A 22130-nucleotide genomic window follows, 5' to 3' on the forward strand; every position below is an offset into this window, starting at 1 on the left:
AATTTTGGTTCCGGCCCTGACAAAGTAACTGGTATCACTAAATTCACATCAAAAAATTAAGAGCTAGAAACACTGAACACAATATATAAAACAACTGTTGGAAGGCACTGGACCGCAAGCACTGCAGGCATACAGATCTCAGGAGAATGGGAATTGCCGAAAGGAGTCCAATATTCACTCCAGATTTTTCCCTGAAGTTATTTTCCAATCCTTGGCACAGGGAAAGGGGGCCCAAGCACAAAATGTCAGTTTCACTGGGCAGAAGAAACAGAGATCAGAGTTTGGTCTGCTAAGAATACTGAGATTTGGGAGGTAGGTAGCAGATAAGAGAAAAGTAAAGATAAAGAGCCTAAAAAAAACTCCATAAAAACTCCCCTTGGTTTTAAGCTAATGGACACACTTAAAAAGGAAGACGGACTTTTTTTTTTTTTAAACCTACTGTTGGCTGGAGTGGTAGGGGGGCAGTAATTGATAAGCAAAGATTTCAGAGGTTAAAAAATGCTACAAAGATCTTAACATTCTTGCTCATTCAAACTGAAAAGACCTTAATGAACACATCCATTCGTGGGACTCCAGAGCTCATGCTTGAGAGTGATGACTACTTTGTTGGAGTAAGAAAATAATTAAAAACCACTAACCAAAAATCTTTTAAATTTAAATATTGGCAGAATTGATCTGTCCATAAGGTAAGTGCCTACTAAGTTAGCACAGACCCCACAGTTCAAGGTCTCCTTCCCACAAACCCCACCCCCACCTCCTTCACCAGGAGCCAATGAGGTCCCTGGTGACCCACACTTCTGCCTTACTGGCTACAAATCAGAAGTTCTCATGATCACGCCCTCAGGCTCACAGAACTCAGTAAAGTACTCTACTATGACGTCTAGTTTATTACAAAGGATACAACTCAGAAACAGCCAAATGGAAGAGAGGCACCGAGCGGAGTATTGGGGAGGACGGGGGTGCCGAGTCTCATGTCCTCTCCAGATATGCCAGTCTCCTAGCTCTCCGAAACTTGAAGTCTAGCAGATTTTAGGGAGGTTTCATTATATAAACATGATCAATTAAAACCACTAGCCATTGGTGGTTGAACTGAATTTCCACCCCTCTCTCCTCCCTAGAGGTTGAGGATGGGTGGGGCTGAGAGTTCTACCCCTTTAATCAAGGTTAGGTTTTTCTAGTGTCTAAACACTAGTTGGAAACTATAGAGTCTCCTTCCTTGGGTCATCTAATTAGCATACAAAAGACAGTAGATTGCAAAGATTTTAGAAGTGCCCTGCCAGGAGCAGAAGACAAAGACAAAATACTTTTTTTTTTTTTCTTTTTTTAACTGTACCCCAGTTCCCAGTAGGTGCAAGGTGAACCTGGAACCAATGGGTGACTCATGAGTGGCCTTGATTCGCACCCCCACCCCCCATGACTCTCTGGGAGGTTTATCCTTCTCACCCCTGCAACTCTGGGCCCTGTGTGTGTAGAGGTCCTGGTTCCAAAGAGAAATTCTACGCCAGGAGACACAGTGAGAGTCACAGAAAACCGCTGCCACCTAAGGTTGTGTCAAGGGACCAGCAGACAAAAAGGGAAGTCACTACCCTGATAGCGGTAATTGATGTGATTAAAGGAGCCGATTTTCAATGATAATGTGCCTGAGTGGCTCAGTCAGTTAAACCATCCAACTCTTGATTCTGAAGGTCATGCTCTCAGGCTCATGAGATCAAGCCCCTGTCTGGCTCTTGGGTGGGTGTGTTGGACAGCTGCTTGGAATTCTCTCTCTCCCTCTCCCTCTGCTCCTCCCCACCTCATGCTCTCTTGCTCTCCCTCATAAATAAGTAAAATTTTTAAAAGATTTTATTTATTTATTTGACAGAGAGAGATCACAAGTAGGCAGAGAGGCAGGCGGAGGGTAGGGTGGGGGGAGGCAGGCTCCCTGATGAGCAGAGAGCCCGATGGGGGGCTCGATCCCAGGACCCTGAGACCATGACCTGAGCTGAAGGCAGACACTTAACCCACTGAGCCACCCAGGCGCCCCAGTAAATATATTTTTTTAAAGATTTATCTAGGGGCACCTTTGGTGGCAGATTAAGCATCTGCCTTCTGATCAGGTCATGATCTCAGGGTCCTGGGATTGAAACCTGCATCAGGCTCCCTGCTCAGCTGGGAGTCTGCTTCTCCCTCTTCCTCTGCCCCTCCCCACCTTGGCTCATTCTCTCTCTCTCAAATAAATGAATAAAATCTTTAAAAAAAAGTTTTATCTGTAGGATATTAATTTCAGAGCCCTTTATAAGAGGGAAAATTTGGAAACAACGTAAATGCCCAACAAACAGGGATTGCTTAAACAAACCGTGGGTCGGTGACATGTAAAATGCTCTTTAGGCATTTCAAATGAACTGAAGAAACTAATAATAGAAATATTCACCATAGACTACTGGGTGAAAAAAGCTTATAGTAAAATAGAATGTAAAGGGTAGCTCATATTTGTACACTTATATGTGGATGTTTATGTATAAGAAATGACCCGATATTAGACATTCTAAAATGTCATATTATTCTGAACAGAACTGTGGATTGTGAGGGGTTTTATTTACTTCTTTGTATGTCTTTCTGTGCATTTAAAATTTTCTGTGATGAACGTGCCTTTCTTTGGTTAGCAGAGAAAATATCAGTCTTACAAAATGATCTCAAGCAGTTTAAAAAGTAAAGAACATTCAAGTGCTAGCATTGGGTTGTCTCATCAATTCAAGGTGACACTCTAAACATATCTGTAAATAAAGGATCAGACTGGCGTCCCCCATTCTAGGAGGGGTCCACTCAGGGAAGACTGTTGCAGGTTTTCCGAACTGCCTTCAGACGTTTTCATGGAGGGAGCCAAACAAGGTCTCGAATGCGGCTCAAGAATGCCTGGGCTAGCCTCTAGGTCTGGGGACTCAGGGCTATTTCCACCACATTGTGTCCTCTGCTCAGCACACAGGCAACATCATTAGAATGAATCTGTCATCAAGAGAGAGTCATTCAATACATTTGGAGAGTATCATCCACTCCGTAAAAATAACTTGGCAACTCAGAGGCTCACTGTTTAAAGACTTAAAGCCAAAGTACTCCCTGAATTTAAAATGGGAAGAAGCACCGAGCGGGTTTAAAATGTTTGCGTTCTCTGCCTTGCCTTTCAGACTTCTATAATAGGATTTTCAAGGGTGCATACACTTAATGTCACTTCTCCGGAGGGCAGGGGCCACAGTTGGTCGTGAGAAGTTGGCAGTGAGCTCCTTCTGTCCCTCTGACTTTGATGTTTGCCTTTCTCTTGTTCTCCGAGGAACCCTGTCCTGCTTCCTGTTTTCTGGATGTTGATGTGAAAGGAGCATGAGTGAATAAAAGTTACAAATTTCCATTTCACTTTACTTACCAGCTTAGATGTGGTTTAATGCAGCATGAATAGAATTTGCCCAGAGGTGGATGTGAGCTGAACTGACTGGGTTTCTGACTGCCAATTCTTCCGCACACTAAAATAGCAGCATAACCTATTACCACATTTGTTATCTGTTACTAAGACAAAATTACCAACCCACCCAGAGAGAAACAGAAATACAGACGATTGTGGGACTTCTCAAAGGGGCAGGAAACCTGTTGGTTTTATATCAGAACGCACACACAGGCTCTCAAATGAAGAGAGATGTTTCCAAAGGACCAAAACACAAAAATCTCACTGAAGCCGTATTCTTGTTTTTCCAAAACAACAAAACAAAAATGAAATGAAACAACCAGTAATCTGACCTAACTACAAGGCACGTGGTCAGTTCTAATCCAGAATGTATTTCGGTGACAGATGCTGGCGAGGATGTGGAGAAAGGGGAATCCTCCTACACTATTGGTGGGAATGCAAGCTGGTGCAACCACTCTGGAAAACAGCTTGGAGGTTCCTCAAAATGTTGAAAATAGAACTACCCTACGACCCAGCAATTGTACTACTGGGTATTTACCCTAAAGATACAAACGTAGTGATCCGAAGGGGCACATGCACCCGAATGTTCATAGCAGCAATGTCTACAATAGCCAAACTATGGAAAGAACCTAGATGTCCATCAACAGATGAATAGGTAAAGAAGATGTGGTATATATATATATAATGGAATACTATGCAGCCATCAAAAGAAATGAAATCTTGCCATTTGCGACCATGTGGATGGAAATAGAGGGTATCATGCTTAGCGAAATAAGTCGATTGGAGAAAAACAACTATCATATGATCTCCCTGATATGAGAAAGTGGAGATGGAACATGGAGGGTTAAAGGGGTAGGAGAAGAATGAATGAAACAAGATGGGATTGGGAGGGAGACATTGGGAGGGAAGTGACTCTTAATCTCACAAAACAAACTGAGAGTTGCTGGGGGGAGGGGGTTTGGGGGGATTATGGACATTGGGGAGGGTATGTGCTATGGTAAGTGCTGTGAAGTGTGTAAACCTGGCGATTCACAGACCTGTACCTCTGGGGATAAAAATACATGTTTATAAAAAAATTAAAAATTTAAAAATTAAAAAAAAAGAATGTATTTCAGGATGCCTGGGTGGTTCAGTTGGTGAAGCATCTGCAGTCAGTTCGGGTCATGATCTCGGGGTTCCGGGATGGGGCCCACTGGGGAGCCTGCTTTTCCCTCTGCCCCTTCACCCCTGTTCATGCTCACGCATGCACGTGCTCTCTCTTTCAAGTAAATAAAATCTTTTAAAGAAGTATTTTCCCCCATCAAGTTTGCTGGTAAATAGATTTAACATACCAATATGCAAGTAAATACTTCTTCAGTGTTTGTATGGGTAGAACTATGTGGAGGATCTCACTGACCTGCAGGAAATACAGTGACATCCGAGAACCCAACCCTGCCTGCAGGTGACTTACTATCCAAAGCGTGCTATTCCTGGAGCAGACACCTCCATGTGTGGAAAGAGTGCTTCTCTACCTTCATAAAATAGTACTCTCTATTCTCAAAACTCTTCATAAGTCTTGGCCCTGGAGATGATTTCCAGGATTAGTTTAAGGGGATGGGGACCAGAAAGTGGATAAAAGAATGTAAAACTTGTCCATTTGGTTCTGTCCCTTAATAGCCAAATAAAGAATATGAACAGAGTGGATAATAATTTACTGTAAGTAATAAAATAATATCGATCTTGCCATGGAGTAGGAAAAGATTCAGGCCATCCATATGTACTAATTTGGATATGACAAGCTTGGAACCTATTTATAACTTTTAAAGTATTTTATGGTTCTTTCTTTCCAAAGAAGTACACATCAGATTGCACAAGGTCTGTGAATATACAAGTGTTCTTCTCTGCCAAGAGCAGCTGAGAAAGCAAAAGGATTACTCAAGTATTGTTTTTCAAACTTGACTTTGTAATGGGTAATTATACAGAAATATTTGGTACTTAATAACCTTGAACGTTTGAATTCAGGAAGATTTTTACAGCCCCAAGGCTACATGGTCTGATGGCTCAGGTTCACAAATCCACTAAGAATGGTCCTGGCCCTTGTAACTGAACCCACCTTTGTGGGGATGGAGAACAAAAACCCAGTTTTCAACAATGCCTCGCTCTAGCCCAGTGCCTGCCTGTGGGGGGCGCTCCGTGGTTTGCCAGGCTGTTGGGGGTAGGAATTATGGCTTCTATTTAAATATGGAAAATAAGGAATCTCTCTTCCTCCTCACCTTTGTTCTCCGTCAATCACATAACACCAAATGATTAGTAATGTTTTAATTATCTGTGGAATTCAAAATCGGGACTACTCAGGCATCATTTCATACGGAATGAACAAAGTTTCAAACCAAGCAATCAGATATTTACTGCTCAGTTGGAAGAATAAAAACACACCAGTCAGGGGCTGCAGGGGGTACAGGGAGGAGGTCTGAATTCTTTTCTCTGGGACTACAGCAGGGAAGCATCTTGTTTCCAGAAGCTGAGTTCTATGTCACGGTGATCCCGACCTGGGATCAGAATTTCCTTGTAGATCTCACCACTTTCCTTAGTGAATATCCAAGCTGCTGGCTACATTCCCAGACATCCTTCATCTCTGATATCATCACAGTTCCCTCCGGGGTGGGCTCCTCATCCAGGTGGGAAGAGAGGTGAAATTGCCAACGTCACTCTTCTCCCCCAGGCTTCTCTGTAATAGCTTCTCCCTCACAAAAGAGTTTTTGCCTGAGCCTCATCCTAACTACAGTAATTCTTCAGTGACCTAGCAAGATGGATGTTGAATATTAAAAAACATGCCTCCTTTGTTTCATAGGCTGCTTTGTTTCTCTAAGTTTTAAAAATTACCTTTCATCACACCAGTACACAGAGTCCCTTTGAAACGTACTCTGCTTAAGCAATAGGAGAGAGTGCTATTTAAAATTTCCCTTTCTGGCTCTCATATGCCTGTAAAGTACCTTGTTTTTCTTCAATTGGATTTTTAAAAAATTCTCCAAAAACCTTTAGATTTTTCATTTCTCCATATCAGCCACTGGGGGTTCAAACTTAAAGGAACTCATGACCCCAAAAGGCCAACTTCATGCAGAAGGCAACAAGGTGAAAAGCTCGAGGATATGTGCGTTCCCGTTCCCTTCGGCAAGTGCAATGTATCTCATCCTTCTGGGCTGACTGCAAAGGTGCCCTGGAAACAGAAACACAAATATGTGCTTCTCTAATAGGTTAACATACTGACCTGCTTTAAAGGGAATAAATGGTGCCGCCCAAGGGCAACTAATGTATGGACTTCAGCAGAGGCTCCTGATGGAAATGACTTAAAAGCAATTCATGCTCCAAAAGGAGGGGGTGGAGGGGGACATTCTGCTCACATTAAATACCTTCTTCCAAACCTCAGATAGGACAAGGATTTTATGCTTAATTGAATGTACTCTTGATAAAAAGAAGTTGCAAAAAGCTGATATTAAAAAAAATAAATATATAGGGGTTGCACTCAAGTCTGCATTTTCTACAAAGGCTTTAAAGGTCTGCTAGAAACCAGTGGTTATGTAACAAGTCGATTTCCAAAATCACCCTTTTTACAATTACAGTACATCCTAGTAAAACAGTTGAGGTCGAGTCACTAAACAGTCTTGCAATTCAAAAGAAAGGAAATGCTTCGGGAAAGAAAAAAAAAAAAAAAAAAAGATTTATAATGAGAAATAGGTACCAAATCTCCCCGAATAGTTAGGGAGGAGTGAGTAGGGAGGAAACACAAATTTGGTTAACTGCAGGGGCTAAAGTACTAATTTATGGTCCTCTGAAATAGAAGGCGGTGTCTACGGTTACTTGGCTTGGCTGGGGCCGTGAGCAATTCAAGCTAATGGTTTTCTCCAGCACACCCAAGCACTAACCTGTATTTTTTACCCCCTTCTGGCTCTGCCTCGCCGGTTCTCTCCAGCACTGGCTCTCTGGGGGACAAGGAAGGTTGGGGACCCTCCTACTCACTCTCCACACCCCAGACTATCAGACCCGGGTTCCGCGGCTCGGCCCTCCCCGCCCGGCAAGGAACTGGCCTTTTCACGAACCGCCCCAGGCCTCCCGGCCCCCAGCTCGTCAGTCCAGGTCGCCGGCCCTGTCACCGTGGCCGCGCGCAAAGAGCTCGCGTCGCCGTTTTGGAAAAGCGACGCAGCTCCCTCCGGACGCAGTGTGTGCGCTCCGGGTCCCGGCTAGGACCGCGCCGAGTCCCCAGGACTTGAACGGGTTAGAAAGCAGGCGACGCCGAGAGCAAGGCCGCCTCGGGCCATCCCCAGCCCTGACCCAGCGCCGGCTCCAGGGCCCGAGCCCCGCGGCCCAGCGCCGCGCCGGGAGAGAAGCAGCTGTTCCGAACAGCTGGGGGGCGGCGGCGCCGGGCACCCCAGGTGCGGCCGCGGCCAATCGCAGGCGTCCGGCCCGCCCCCTCCCCAGCCGGGCGCCGACCCCCGGCCCGCGGGGGAAGGGAGCAGGGAGGTGGAGAGCCGTCCTAGCCACTTGTCTTCCAGCTTCCGCGGCGGGAGGGACAGAACCGGAGCCCCAGCGGCGCGGAGTCCCCCACCCCCGGCCCCGCCGCCGCGCCCCCCGCCCGCCCACCTCCGCGCCCGGACGCGCTCACCGCCGACCCTACCCACGCCCCACCCAAGACACCTACCTAATTTCCAAGAAAGAAAAAAAAAAATCTACCTCTAAACGCGCCCGCTTCTCCGCTCGAGGACCACCCTCTCTTTTCGTTTTTGGCCTCCCAGCCGGGTGAGTGGAAACCGCTTGCACATTCTATAGAGCAGGATCCTAACCCAGACGATCCGGAGAATTTGTACCGTGACCGGCAGGGGGGGCGGGAGGAGAGAGAGAAGTCAAGTCTCCGGGGCTGCTGGCGACTTCGGAAGCCGCGCGCCCCGCGCCCTCGGCCGCCCCCGGCCGCTCGCCCCCGCCGCGCCGCCGCCCTCGCCCCCGCGCTCGCCCTTGGCCCCCGGCGGCCGCGAAAGGGTGCGGGAGACGCGGAGCCGGAGGAGGAGGCGCAGCCGCTGCCCGAGCCGCAGCCGCAGCCGCAGCCGGAGCCCGAGCCGCGGAGCGGGCGCGAAGATGCACACGACCCAGAAGGACACGACGTACACCAAGATCTTCGTCGGGGGGCTGCCCTACCACACCACCGACGCCAGCCTGCGCAAGTACTTCGAGGTCTTCGGCGAGATCGAGGAGGCGGTGGTCATCACCGACCGGCAGACGGGCAAGTCCCGGGGCTACGGATTTGTAAGTTGCGCGGCGGGGGGCTGGGGTGGGGTTGGGGTGGGGGAGGTGGGGGCGACAAAGGGCGGCGGGGAGACCGAGGACTGCGGGGGGCGGGGAGGCTCGGGGCGGCGCAGGGCCTCGGGGGTCGGGGTTTGCAGTGGGGGGCTCGGCGTGACAATGTGAGGAACCCCGCGGACGGGGGCGGCGCTGCCCCTTTGCTCCCGGCTGAACTGAAAGTTTGCGCGCGGCGGAGCTGGGGAAGGGAGGGCCGGCTGCTCCCTCGCGGGGTTTCGAGGGGTCCCAGCGCCCTGCGGTGTCGGGGGGACAGGCGGAGCGGGGGTGGAAGGAGAGCACTAACCACTGCTGGATTTGCGGGTGCGCAGGGCTGGGAGGGAGGGGCCGCAGCCCCTCGGAATCGCACTCCGGGGTGGGAGGCCGGTGGTTAAGCGCGCTGTTGCTTTGTAAAAACGCGTGTTGTCTTCAGGCGTTCTGGCTGGGGCGGGGAGGGGACACCCCAGGAGGTCTAGGGCTCTACTCCTTATGCCATCTCCCCACTTTTTTTTTTTTTTAATTGCAAAGATGGATTCTTTAAAAAAGATGATCCTCTGGCTCTTTGCTGAACTGAAAGAGAGCATATTAAGCCTCCTGGGGATTTAAGCGTGCAAATTCAGCTGCCGGAGAGCCGGGAGCTCCAGAGTAGGACAATAGCTATTGTCGTTAGGGAGTGCTTGCTGGTGGTTGGGAGCACGGGGCGGATGTGAGGCTGGACTTTTCTTTAAAGCAAACGGTGCCTCTTAGGCTGGGTAGGGACCTGGGGGGTGGGAGGCGGTCGGGGGCGGGAGGATCTAGAGTTCCAAGACGGAATTCAGGCTTCCGACTCCCTGCTAGGCCCTACTAGCGCCCTGAAGACTTTTGAAGTATGGGGAGGGGGTTGTTTCTTTCTTCCTCTCTGGGTTTTTTCTTTTCTTTTCTTTTCTTTTTTTTTTGGTGGGGGATCCAAGAGTAAGTTCCAGGGGAAAAAAAAAAAAAAAAAAAAAAAAACAAGGAAGAAAGAAAAGGAAAGAGGAAAAGTTTAAGAACCCCCTTAGTTTTCTCGTGAATGACTTCTCCAGGGTGATTCTTGGTTTCCTTCGGGGGGGTTGACTTAGAGCTTTGTACGTATGTCTGTGTGTGTGTGTATGTTGCTAAGGTCACCATGGCTGACCGAGCTGCTGCTGAGAGAGCCTGCAAGGACCCGAACCCCATCATTGATGGCAGGAAAGCCAATGTGAATCTGGCATACTTGGGTGCAAAACCAAGGATCATGCAACCAGGTGAGAAATGTTCCTCCTACCCACCCACCCCCCAACTTGAGATCCCTCCCCCCACATCCCAGCTTCTGAATAGAAGGAATCCCTGATTCAGAAGACACTGTAGATGTTTAGTAAAGTTGAACCAGGCTGGTTATTCTAACCAACACATTAAATGAGCGTTGTCACCGGCTCTTGCAGGACTTGAAATGTACCTATGTGCAAAAGTAGATCTTGGGGGTCTGGACAGTTTGTACCCACCCAGACTTAGGCTTGACTCATCTGTTTCAGGTATGACATACAGTCACAGTCTACTCTTTTATTGTCCAGTTTTTAGCCACTTGTAGATCATTCACATGTGGATTATGTGGGCTCAATGTGTCACCTCCCACTGGTTATACTTCCCTACATACTGTTGTCTCTCTTTCTACCACCATGGCCCTGTCCTCAGAGCGGCAATCCAACTTGAGCTCTGACCAGGAGAAGCCTGGGGGTAGGGGGTAGGGGGTAGGGGATGGGGTCTGGATGGTAAAGCTTTAATACTAAACCACAGACTACTTAGTAGTTAAAGAAAATGGGGGAGATTTCAGGTATGCCTGGGTACTCCTGTAACAGATAAAGAAACTGACATGTAGAGATGGGAAATGTTTTACTCCCAAGTAGTCAAAAGGGAAGCAGGCTTTTATCTATGTGAAAATTTGACCTTTTGGATTATTTACAACACTGCCCTTGCCATTAGCACAAATAAGAGTTGACTGTTGAGCAAATGGGAATCTTTTTCTTGGGTGAGCAACTTGGTTTTGTTAAGTTATTTCCCTCTTTACTCAAGGGTTGCCATCTGAAATTTTGGGATGGTTGACACTTCCATCCTAGTAAAATGCATTTACTGGGGAACTCGATTGTCAAGAAAGTGAGCACATATGCCCACATTCATGAACATTAAAACACTTCTGTTAAAAAAAGAAACAAACAGACCAACAACTTGTGTTTGTGTGTGTGCGATCCCAAAAAGGAGACTTTGTTTTTGTGAATTTTTTAATACCATAATCTGTAAAACCCATAATCTTCCAAAGCATTGTCCAGCATATTCTAAATTACAAAAACTTTTTATAGATCGTGATTCAGAACTGCAGGAATACTTGTGACATGTAACTTCATTATCAAGTCCTGTTGTTCCTGGTTTCATTCCATAAGAATTTTTCCCTGGTCTGATTTTCTAAGGGTCTTCTTGTGGGACTGTCAAACTTTGCAGATAATTTTTAGTATCCACCTGTAGCTTATTAAAATTTTTACTTGGGTCCATGATACCATTAGTAAAAAGAACTTTTAAATATATATATTTAGTTAGTTATAATATATGTTTATAATGATAACATTAGTAAAAAGAACTTTTAAATATATATACATTTGTAATATATATAATATTTTTATATATAATGTTTATAATTATAAGGCCTCAAAAGAATGGTGATCTTCTCTAAGTGAAAGTTGTGATTGCATTTTATATGTAGGAGTAATGCATGCCTAACCATGCACAAATAGAGAATGTGGTATGTTTTATTGCTAGGTTTTGCCTTCGGTGTTCAACAGCTTCATCCAGCCCTCATACAAAGACCTTTTGGGTAAGTCAACTCATCATGCCCTCCTAAGTTTCCATAGGCATCTGTTAACCTGCCTTGTTACATGCAGACAAGATCATCGTGTCACAGAATGTTCCTTGTGATACATATTTATAAACGTTTGTACCTTTTTGATGCTGATAATATAAATATTTTTAGATGAGTCAAGTTTCTGACCAAGTTTGCAGCCTCCAAACCAGACACATTTTGAGCTTATGATTAACAAAACAAAACAAAACAAAACTACCAGGTATGACTTGTGAACGAGACGATTGTGTCCCAGCACCGTGATTACTGTTCAACTTGACTCAATGTTATTTATCTCTTTCTAACCTGACAGGGCTCGTATTCAGTTAAGCTAACTGATCAGAAGGATACGATGTAAGAGGTGGAATAGTTCTGTTTGGAATTAAACTCTGTAACCAGTAGACTCAGACACACAAGCTCAGATGGTGATTAACGATGCATGGATGTGGGTGTTGTTGTTTTATTTTTCACAATAGTCAATAGACCTCCGTGTGCTTTATTTTTATTTATTACAGTAATGAAGTGGTGTTGATAGCTAAACTGTGTGCTTTTTACTTAATTGAAAAGAGCTGTAGTGAAAGTGTTTTCTTTTCCTCGGGGAAGGGGCTCTTTGTGTTTTTGATGTTGGTGGTGGTGTTGAGGAGTGTTGACTTTTGACTTTGCCATGGGAAGCAAAGGGCCTTTTTTTTTTTCCTTGCTTTTAAGCTGTAGCCTGTAACTTCCACTTAACCAAATTTTTGTAGTGAGTGCTAAATGGTGTGATTTCCCTCTGTGAGAATATAGATTTCATTGCTTGCATGTCCTAAGTTTCTGTTTTACTGGGGAGTTTTCTGGGAATGGGGCTCTTTCTTTGGCAATGTGTATCCACTTTTAGGCCTTCTCATTTAAAGATTCAACAAACACTCATCAGATTTCACTGACACTAGCCAGTTTTTGGAGTCGAGTGGTACTAACTTCCACCTTTCAGACCTAACTCAGATGAAAAGGCTGCTCATCTTTTTGTTGCCTTTGGGCTCTGTGATGCCAGCTTTCCTCCTCTGAGTGCCTTTTTTTCCCTTCTGTTTGGACACCGTAAGTGGGTGATCCCTACCACCTAAATTTACTCTGACCCCTTAGAGTCTGTTTGAGCTGCATTCTACCTGAATGACATTGCTAGAACTCCAGTTTTAGAGGTTTCAGCTCCCTTTTTAAATATTCTAATTGTTCAAGAAGTGTTTTTTTTTTTTTAAAGATTTTATGTATTTATTAGATAGAGAGAAATCACAAGTAGATGGAGAGGCAGGCAGAGAGAGGGGGGAAGCAGGCTCCCTGCTGAGCAGAGAGCCCGATGCGGGACTCGATCCCAGGACCCTGAGATCATGACCTGAGCCGAAGGCAGCGGCTTAACCCACTGAGCCACCCAGGTGCCCCGAGAAGTGTTTTATCCTCAGGTATATTTTCTTCTCTAGCTTAGCACCTAAACATCTGTGTAACCTGAGAAGGTCAGATTCTAGATAGACAGACAGACAGACAGATATCCGCCTGATGTGTCTCCAAGGATAGAGTAATAATCATTTGACTTGGAAGGGTCAAGTTGTTTTCCATGAATACCTTCCTTTTTTTTTTTTTTTTAAGATTTTATATAGTTATTTGACACAGAAAGAGAGATCACAAGTAGGCAGAGAGGCAGACGGGGAGAGAGAGAGGGAAGCAGGCTCCCCGCCGAGTGGGGAGCTCGATGTGGGGCTCGATCCCAGGACCTTGAGATCATGACCTGAGCCGAAGGCAGAGGCTCAACCCACTGAGCCACCCAGGCGCCCCCATGGATACCTTCTTAAAACTCTCCCTTTAACATAGGGGTTCCTCACCTTACCACCAACTCTTACTTTTTTAAACCATGGAAGAGTATTCTGTCCAATATGATTAGAAAGGAGCTTCATATCTCCATAGCTATCTCAGCGCCCTATCCCAGCCACCCTGTGTACTCACAACAAATGGTGGGTTGATGGGTCCATTTACGTCTGTAGATCTCTCCTCGTTGGTCTAGACTATGTGGAAAGTGGGATTGGGGAGGAGAACATACATCCTAACAAGTGGTGATGAACTTAGTCATGATCTCACCATAATCTTGAAACAGTTACACAGCTAAATCGATCAACAGGTATTAGCATGTATTAATGTTCTGCTGTGCTGAGTAGATGATACAAAATAAAGAGACTGCCAAACTAATACACACCAGTCAAGAACGATTAATTGCTAAGATACTTGGTATTTAGGACAAAAAAAAGAATTCAGAATAGCCAGAAAACAGGTGAATTAATTGGAGAGGTTGGACAAGGCTTCATGGAACTTGAACTAGTCTTGGACCAGTGCTATGTCCTGGACAGGTAAGGAGGGCTAAGGGGTGAGTTGAGCATAAGCGAAGACAGAGAAGAGGAAAGGTTTAGGGCATGGAGACACCAGACTGTTTATTGAGGATATGGAGAGCTCGACATAGAAATTTGGACTGGCTGTCGTAGTCTGCATAGATCGTTGAGAAAGAAAGTATCACGAGGAAAATAAGAATGACAAGAATAAAATGTCCTATGGAAATTTTAAATCACGCATGCTTTGATAGTAACTTTATTGTTCATCCCTGCTAATCTTAAGCTGTCTTTATAAAGGATGGTGATTATTACTGTTTGCCTAAATTGTTTGAACTTGAAATTCTTATTAGAAATAGATAGCATTCCAGGTGGACCAAGTGAACCTTCTCTTTTCTTTTTTTAAGGGGTTTTTAACACTGCTCTAATTCCCAGAGTCTGTACCTAACAGATCACACCTGGTCATCCTCAATTCTGTTGGAATGCCACACATTCTTATTTTAGGCCTGGAAAGAAGCTTGAGAATTTTTAATCTTACTTGATTGGTTTGAAATTGTAGTAACTGAACTAATTTTTTTCTTTTATGTGGTGCTTCATTGGCCCCCAGATGATTCTGGGCTTTTCAAGAGAAAATCTTCGCTTGAAGGAATTTCTGATGTAACACAGTGGGCAGGTGTATAGATACTGGCGTATTTGCTAAGCAAGGTCTTAGAAATATTTTGTTTGCAAGAAGCATTTTCTCATTGAAACCTTAGAGAGGAAAGACTGTGCATCTGTGAGTAGAAAATTCGAGGCTGGTTTAGATCAGGTTGAAATACCCTTAAATGTTTATTCAGTATACCTTTAAGTGGTCAGGGTTTCTGTGGGGGGGAGGGGTTTGAAGATTTTATTTATTTATTTGAGACAGAGAGAGAGAGAGCGAGGGGTGGGGAGGGGCAGGACGGGAGGGGGAAGCAGACTCCTGGCCGAGTGTGGAACCCAATGCAGGGCTTGATCTCAGGACCTGTAGATCATGACCTGAGCTGAAGGCAGAAGCCTAACTGACTGAGCCACCCAGATGCCCCTTAAGTGCTCAGTTTTATGCTAGTTCTGTTAATATTGTACTAGATACTCTACTATTCGCTAAGGGGGCAGGAGGGGCAGTAACATTAAGTGAACCTCTCCTACACGCACGGTACTAGTAAGAGATTTACATAAATCATGTAATTCTCACAATACGTCTTTGACTCAGGCTGTTCTTGTCAGCCTGTGAATGTCCTTTCCAGGGGTGACAAAACAGATACAGAGAGGTTAATTAACTTGCCACAGGGCTAGTAAGGAATAGAGTTTAGTGCTAGGTTCAGAATCATGGTTTCCCTGACCTCAAAAGCCATGTTCTTTCCTCCGTCAAGTTATAGCCAGAAAGACACAATTCCGTTCCCCCCTGTTATCTAGTAAGGAAACTGAGGGCCCCCAGAAGGGTTGTGGCTTCAGACAGGGAGAAGAGACATCAGGTTCGTGGGACCCAAGAAGTCTTCCTGAAAGAGGTAGAAGCTGACCTAGATTTTTAAAGGATGGTGGAAGATAAGGTTCTTTTGCATTGAGTGCCTACTTGATTCATCATTGTGGGCTCCGTGCATAGATAATGTTATTTAATGCACAGCAATTCAGGATTGGAAATACTGGGTTCATGTCACATATGAGAAATGTGAAATCAGAATGTGATCCAAACTCCTGAAGCCTCTGTAGATAGTGAGTGCTAGAGCTAGGTGGATAGGATTTGGATTTTAACAAGTATACATGGAGTGAGGATTGGCTTCCCTGGCAGAGGGACAGCATGAGCAAAAACCCAAAGATCTGGAAACATGTGGCTTGTCCAGGGAGCGCAGAGGAGTCCAGCTGACCTGGGTTCGAGGAAAGGTGGAAAGGTGCTGGAAGGCATGTTTTGGAGCCAGAAGCATTAAAGGCCTAGTATGCCAGTGGGGCCACAGGTTACTAAACAGGCGAACAAAATGAAGACTTTGCCAGCAGTCTGGTGATCGACTGGAAGAGGAAACCAGTTAGGGTGTCAAAAGTCGCAAAGAGACGTCAGAAAAAAGAAAAGGAAAAAATGTAGTCCGTGTTCTTCGACAGTTGCCCAAGGTATCTGCCTTGTTCCTGTGCTTTTGTAACCTCGAGGTATGCCCAGTGTGTGATTGAGGGAGGGGACACTGGTAGGTATCTCATGGGGGGACAGATTCCCAGATTGACTTCAGGGGCTCCTTAAACTAGTCAGAGACCTCCTAATGCAAGAATGCCTTCTGAGGCAACACCCTAGCCTTTGGTCCTTTCCTGCTTTCCTTCCCAAACCGAGTTATTTTAGGCTGTCCGGGGTCTTCTGGACTCTTCCATTCCCCGAGCCTCTACCGCTGCTGGGGTTTCCTGTGCCTTCCAAACGTACTCCCAACCCTTGCCAGACTTCGTGTAGGGTTCTGATATGCCAGGGAACTCTGCACTCTCATTGGTTGGCATTATCAAATGAAAACTATTAATGTAAAATCAGTGCAGAGACAAGAGTCCTATAAGCAGGCCTCCCTATCTTCCAGTGCATTACACACACACACACACACACACACACACACACACACAGACTTCATCCTGCCTTTTTGTAGGCTACACTTACTTTCAGTTACCAGCCTTCATTCAAAGATAACCTGGTAACCATCCCATGGTCCTTAGAACTTTGGGAGTACAGGGGTTAACGTTTCCGTATCAGGGAGATTCATTCTGGCTGGACTTCGCAACTGATAGATGTTTTACTTTGGCCTTATAAAGACATTTTGCCCGCTGGAAACCCTTGTCGCATGACAGGATCAAAAATAGCCCAGCTGCAGCCCCTGCTGTCCATCACCACGTGTAAACTGCCTTGAGTGGAGGCTCTCTTGCCGCGTCTGCACATTGCGGACCCGGTGGCCTCCGGGGACCGGGTTTCATAAAGCCACACCTGTCGCTGTGAGTGAGTCAGTCACCTGACCTAGAGAAAAAAGTCTGGAGTGTGTGTATGACCGTGCGTCTGGTTTCTGACAAGTAGCTAAGAACATCTCTAAGTGTCCTCAGAAACACTTGATGACGTCTTTTCTCCTGGCACTGGGAAAGATCTACAAGTCTAGTAAAATTGAGTGTATTTTTATCATTGGGGTCAAAGTTCACCAACCTCTGTGATAAATTCATCTTTTCCATGGGTGTTGGTTAATAAGGACTTTCTGTGAAACTCTGAAAAGGCAAAGCAAAAATCTGTGTTTTCAGAAATCTGAATGTGAAGTTTTCGGTCTTGAGTTCTTTAAAATTCTTTAAAATAAGGATCGTTACTTGTTGCTTGTACTTCCTGTTAAGCTGGCTTTGCCAACAACCAGATGGCATTAGAGTGTCATATTTTTAGAAATATAGGGGGTTCTGATGGAGATTGCTTTAAAGAAAGATGAAAATAAATCAGATAGTCATGGTAGCGTTTAAAAGGGGCAGTAATGAATCGCAAGAGTGAGAATTGAAATGCATGGTTTTTATTTAAATACCTCTTGTGGTTTTTATTTTAACAAAATTAACTTTTAAGTAAGGTCCTTGGAATGTGTCTTGTATGTGATCTCTGAATGTGTAATTTATAAAGGTATTTGATGTTGCTTCTTGAACTTTTACAGGATAATACATAATACAATTGATATGTATTAAAAATCTGTGAGTAGGGCAGATTTAAAACAAACATGCTGATCTGCTTGTTGATTAGGAGGATATAACAAGAGTTAGTATTTGTGCAAAAAAAAAAATGTTTCCTTACTCATTTTGTTATGTAAACCTTTTAAGTTTATATGAATTTTAGAGCTATTCCTATTCCTACCTTTTCCCTCAACCTCATCATTTCCCCAAAACCCCTTCTGTCTGTCTTGCATAGAGATAAACAAGCTGGCTGACCTTCAGGTGCCTGATAGTCAAACAGGTTTGGTTGACCCTTGTGTCCTTACGAATTTTATGGAGAGAAAGAAAGAAAAGAAAGGCAAAAAGCGTGCTGCACATCTCTTTGGGAATCACTGCCATGAATGTTAATAGCATTTCTGTAGCTTCCCACAACAGCCTCTTGTGATAGAGTGAGCTGCACTACAGTTCGTTTGAGAAGTGTGATTCTGCTGTGTTTACCACACTTGTGAACTTTTAAACTCCTTTTTTTTTTTTTATTTTGTCGCCTGCTTCTTTTATCATCATTATTTTTAATAAGGGTGACTGAGGTTGCAGAGAGATTAATGTGTGCTGAGTCTGCCAAGCAATTTCAAGTAGGGTTGCCATGATAATAAACATACGGATTTTGTGGGAAAATTTATTTCAGTTTTGGGAAATCGGCCAACCCCCTCCCCTCTGCCCCCACCCCTCCCCGAATTGAATGATCACAGATTACCTTTGGAGTCCTCTCCTATCCTATTCATCGCTGAGCATTTTTTTTTTCCTCTTTGCTGCACAGTTTTACGAACTCGCTGCAGAATTTTCCAAAAGTCTCAAAAATCAATTAAGCATGTATCTATCCACCACCTCTCCGGTGCGCAGCCCTCCCGAACCTGCAACTGGTTCGCCAAACTTCTGCTGAACGATCAGCGCCGGTGCTCTTGACCGATCCTAAATCCGACCTCCAGCAGGGAGGGGCACCCCCGTCCCCCCACCATCCCCCCAGTTTCTGTTCGCTCAGTTCCTTTCGGGGCGCCCCGCGAGGCCGGCTACCGCCGGAGCCCTCGGGCGGACCCCCGGGCCGGGAGATATTGTGGCAACCCTATGCTCGTAATAACCACTAAATTTGAGTCTGTCTGATCTCCGGACGCGCCGCGCTGCGGGCGGGAGGCCGGCGGCGCCTGACTCGCGGTCCCGTTCCTCCGCAGGATCCCCGCCCACTACGTGTACCCGCAGGCGTTCGTGCAGCCCGGCGTGGTCATCCCGCACGTGCAGCCCACGGCCGCCGCCGCCTCCACCACCCCGTACATCGACTACACGGGCGCCGCCTACGCCCAGTACTCGGCGGCCGCCGCCGCCGCCGCCGCCGCCGCCGCCTACGACCAGTACCCGTACGCCGCCTCCCCGGCCGCCGCCGGCTACGTCACCGCGGGGGGCTACGGCTACGCCGTGCAGCAGCCAATCACCGCCGCCGCCCCCGGGACGGCCGCCGCGGCCGCCGCCGCCGCCGCCGCCGCCGCCGCCTTCGGCCAGTACCAGCCGCAGCAGCTGCAGACCGACCGCATGCAGTAGGGCGGCCCCGCGAGCGGGGCCGGCTCGTGTCCCCTCCCCGCCCCCCGCCCCCCACCGTTGCCCGGTGTGTCGTAGGTGAGGCGAGGGAACGTCGACCTCACAGCTTTTCAGGAGGGACTAAAAAAAGCAAAAAAAAAAAAAAAAAAGCAAAAAAAAAAAAAAAAAAAGCAAAGCTATGCTCTCGTGAAGCAGAATTCTTCTTCTTCTTCTTTTTTTTTATACTCCAGTAGTATCGTAGATGAGAGAGAGAGGGGAGTGGGCGCCGTTTTGGAAATCGATCCCAAAGAGAGCCTGAGTCGAGGAAAGTGGGAGGAAACCGTGGAACTTCACTTTGAACACGGGGTTTTTATTTTTTGCTCTTTTTATAGTATCAGGGAAGCAAACTGCCTTTTACAAGTTAGGGGATGCTCTTTGAATCTAGTCGAACCAGGGAATACAGAGCGAGCAATATGTAGCTTGAATGACTTTAAAAGCAGATTTAAAACCCACACATACATACACACACACACACAATGGTGAAAGCACTGATTGTCATTTTTTTAGCAGTCACTACGGCCTCTAGAACTTTTTCAGGTAAGAAGATCACGTTCTTACTCTCTCTCAAAAAAAAAAATGGGCATCGAACAATCAAGCTGGGAGCGTGGCAGTGGGTGAAGCGGTGGACAGGCACCAAAGCGATTTTCTCATCTCTCCTGCGGATGAGCGGGACTGTGGAGCAAGTGATGTGGAATTAATGGGTGCAGCAGCTGTACAGACAATCAATAACACACACAGTTCTGGAAAGAACACATCACTTGTGCTTGTTTGATGAGCTTGTCACATTCTAATCCCTCTCCCCATCCTGTTTCAATTTTGGGAAACTTGTATCTGCTGGTGTCAGCAGTTCTGATTCTGAACTAGGATCAGGCTTTTACTACAACAGCCTTCTCTTTCTATTGATTGTGTTGACTCGTGGCTTACGATTAAAGGCAGGCAAAGTTTGCAGACTCTAAACCCTTAAGAACTGTCTTAAGGACGTTTATCCCCCCCCCCTCCCTTTTTAAATAATTTTACACTTTTTAGTATCTATTTCAGAGTCATATTTAAAACTATTTATTAGTGAACACAGTACACGAGACAACAAGGTGACTGAGATTACAGTTCTTCAAAGGTTAACGATAATGTGGTTTATACTGTGCCTTAATAGTAATGCTATTTAAGATATTTATTTTTAAGTTTTACTATGCTGCACTCTAAAGAAAGGAACTTTAGATGTGACACTGTAAAATTATGTATTCATCTCATGGCATAAATTATTTAGTAGGTCTAGATGTAGCATATTAAATATTAACCTATCCAACGAAAGATGTTGACTTGGATTTATTTAAATTCATATGTGCACTGTATAAGAGAATACTCTTACATTAACACATTTTAATTTATTTTTGTTTTTAGGTTTTTTTTTTTTTAAACGAGAGATACTGCTAGTTTCATGCTTCCTTCTCTAAGTTTTGCTCGTGTAGATCTCATTTATTGGTATTTCATTAGCGTGACACTATTCTTACGTAGTTTGTGCAGTTTTAAAATGCTGCTTTACTTTTTTCTTCCGAAACTGCAATATTTGCAATTTTTATTCTTAAACTAAATTGAATACTATTTTACACTGTATTGGATTTTTATACTTGAACAATTTCATACAAGGGAAGACAGGTTAGCATTTTTATGGACTTTCTCCATTATCACTGGATTTACTTTAAGTATTCCCGTACTAGACAGTGTTATGTAACGTAGACATGACTCTCCTGTGCAAATTATTTATTCATTGTGTATATTGCTTTATAACATTTCAGATCTTCTAATCTATTCACTTGTATTAAATATAATTTTTAAAAACTTCTGTTGCATTGATTGTTTCTAATTTTGTCGTAAGGGTAGGACGATTTCTCCTTTTAATGACCATGATTTACATGTAACATTTTGGGTGAGCAGAAAGCCTCCCAGATGCCCTGTTTTTATACCTTTTAAGTAAATTTTATTAACCCAGCATCTTTCTTACATTCAACAAATGATCTAGGTCCTCTTCCAACAGTGAACCCTAAAGGACTATTCATGTCACTGGAAATCGCTTAACTAACGGTCGCTCAGAAGAGTGGGCTGCAGAGGGGGCCAGTCCATCCGAAGCTGGAGTTGGGTAAACTGAGGTTTGGTGTTAGAGTCCACCACTTGCCGGCAATATGAATGGAGTAGGTTGATTTTTGTTATCCAGCTTTGGGGTGAGGTTTTCACTGATTTCTATAATATTGGGACAGTAATCCTGGTCTCACATGGTTATTTAGATATTAAAATACATCAACGACTTGGCCCAAAGCCAAATACGGAGTCAGCTCTTGAAATGATCACTGGTGGTACTCATCATATCCTACAGTAAAAGCTAATCAAAAAGGAAGTCACCTTTTGGAATGTGTTCATTTTTAAATTTTTGTGCACATCGATGTGGCAATCTCTGATAACATGGATTAGAACATCAAGTTCATTTTGATGACAAAATTCATTTGACTGATTGTCAAATTCATATTGATTGTCTTAAAGTGTATATGTTACGTTAATTACGGAATGGATTGTTAGTCGGTCCCTTAGTCTTAGCATTTACCAAACCTGTGGTACAATGTCTTTTATTGAACTCCATTCCTTTGCGAAAATTAGGAGCAGCAGAAAGTTGTGATAACAGACTCTATCATGCTTTCTTCTTTATGATGACCAGTAGTACCCTATTTAGAGCCATCTTAATCTCAAATGCTAATTGTCTCTAATTTTCCAAAGAAAAATAAAGACCAACTTATTCCCAGGCAGGAGTATTACACAACTTCAAGGTACTGTCTTGGGATGTGCAAAATAATTTCTAAGCTACTTAATTCAGTCAGTGCATCACGGGTTATTTTACTCCAAAAGATAC

The 22130-nt window shown here is 44.9% G+C and overlaps 1 protein-coding gene across 2 annotated transcripts; it reads left to right on the plus strand.

Annotated features, from left to right (window-relative positions):
• The first annotated feature begins 8268 nt into the window (after positions 1–8268).
• On the plus strand, positions 8269–21074 carry RBM24 (RNA binding motif protein 24). 2 transcript variants are annotated; one of them, XM_059179414.1, is made up of 4 exons: positions 8269–8704; positions 9873–9996; positions 11540–11594; positions 18835–21074. In XM_059179414.1, exons 1-4 carry the CDS (start codon positions 8537–8539, stop codon positions 19196–19198), a joined length of 711 nt encoding a protein of 236 aa, XP_059035397.1. In that variant the 5' UTR covers positions 8269–8536; the 3' UTR covers positions 19199–21074. The 2 variants fall into 2 exon arrangements, with proteins under 2 accessions (XP_059035397.1, XP_059035396.1); XM_059179413.1 differs by lacking the exon at positions 8269–8704 and adding an exon at positions 8754–9058.
• Positions 21075–22130: the final 1056 nt, after the last annotated feature.

This window comes from Mustela lutreola, chromosome 6 (genome assembly GCF_030435805.1).
Source record: "Mustela lutreola isolate mMusLut2 chromosome 6, mMusLut2.pri, whole genome shotgun sequence".
Taxonomy (NCBI): domain Eukaryota; kingdom Metazoa; phylum Chordata; class Mammalia; order Carnivora; family Mustelidae; genus Mustela; species Mustela lutreola.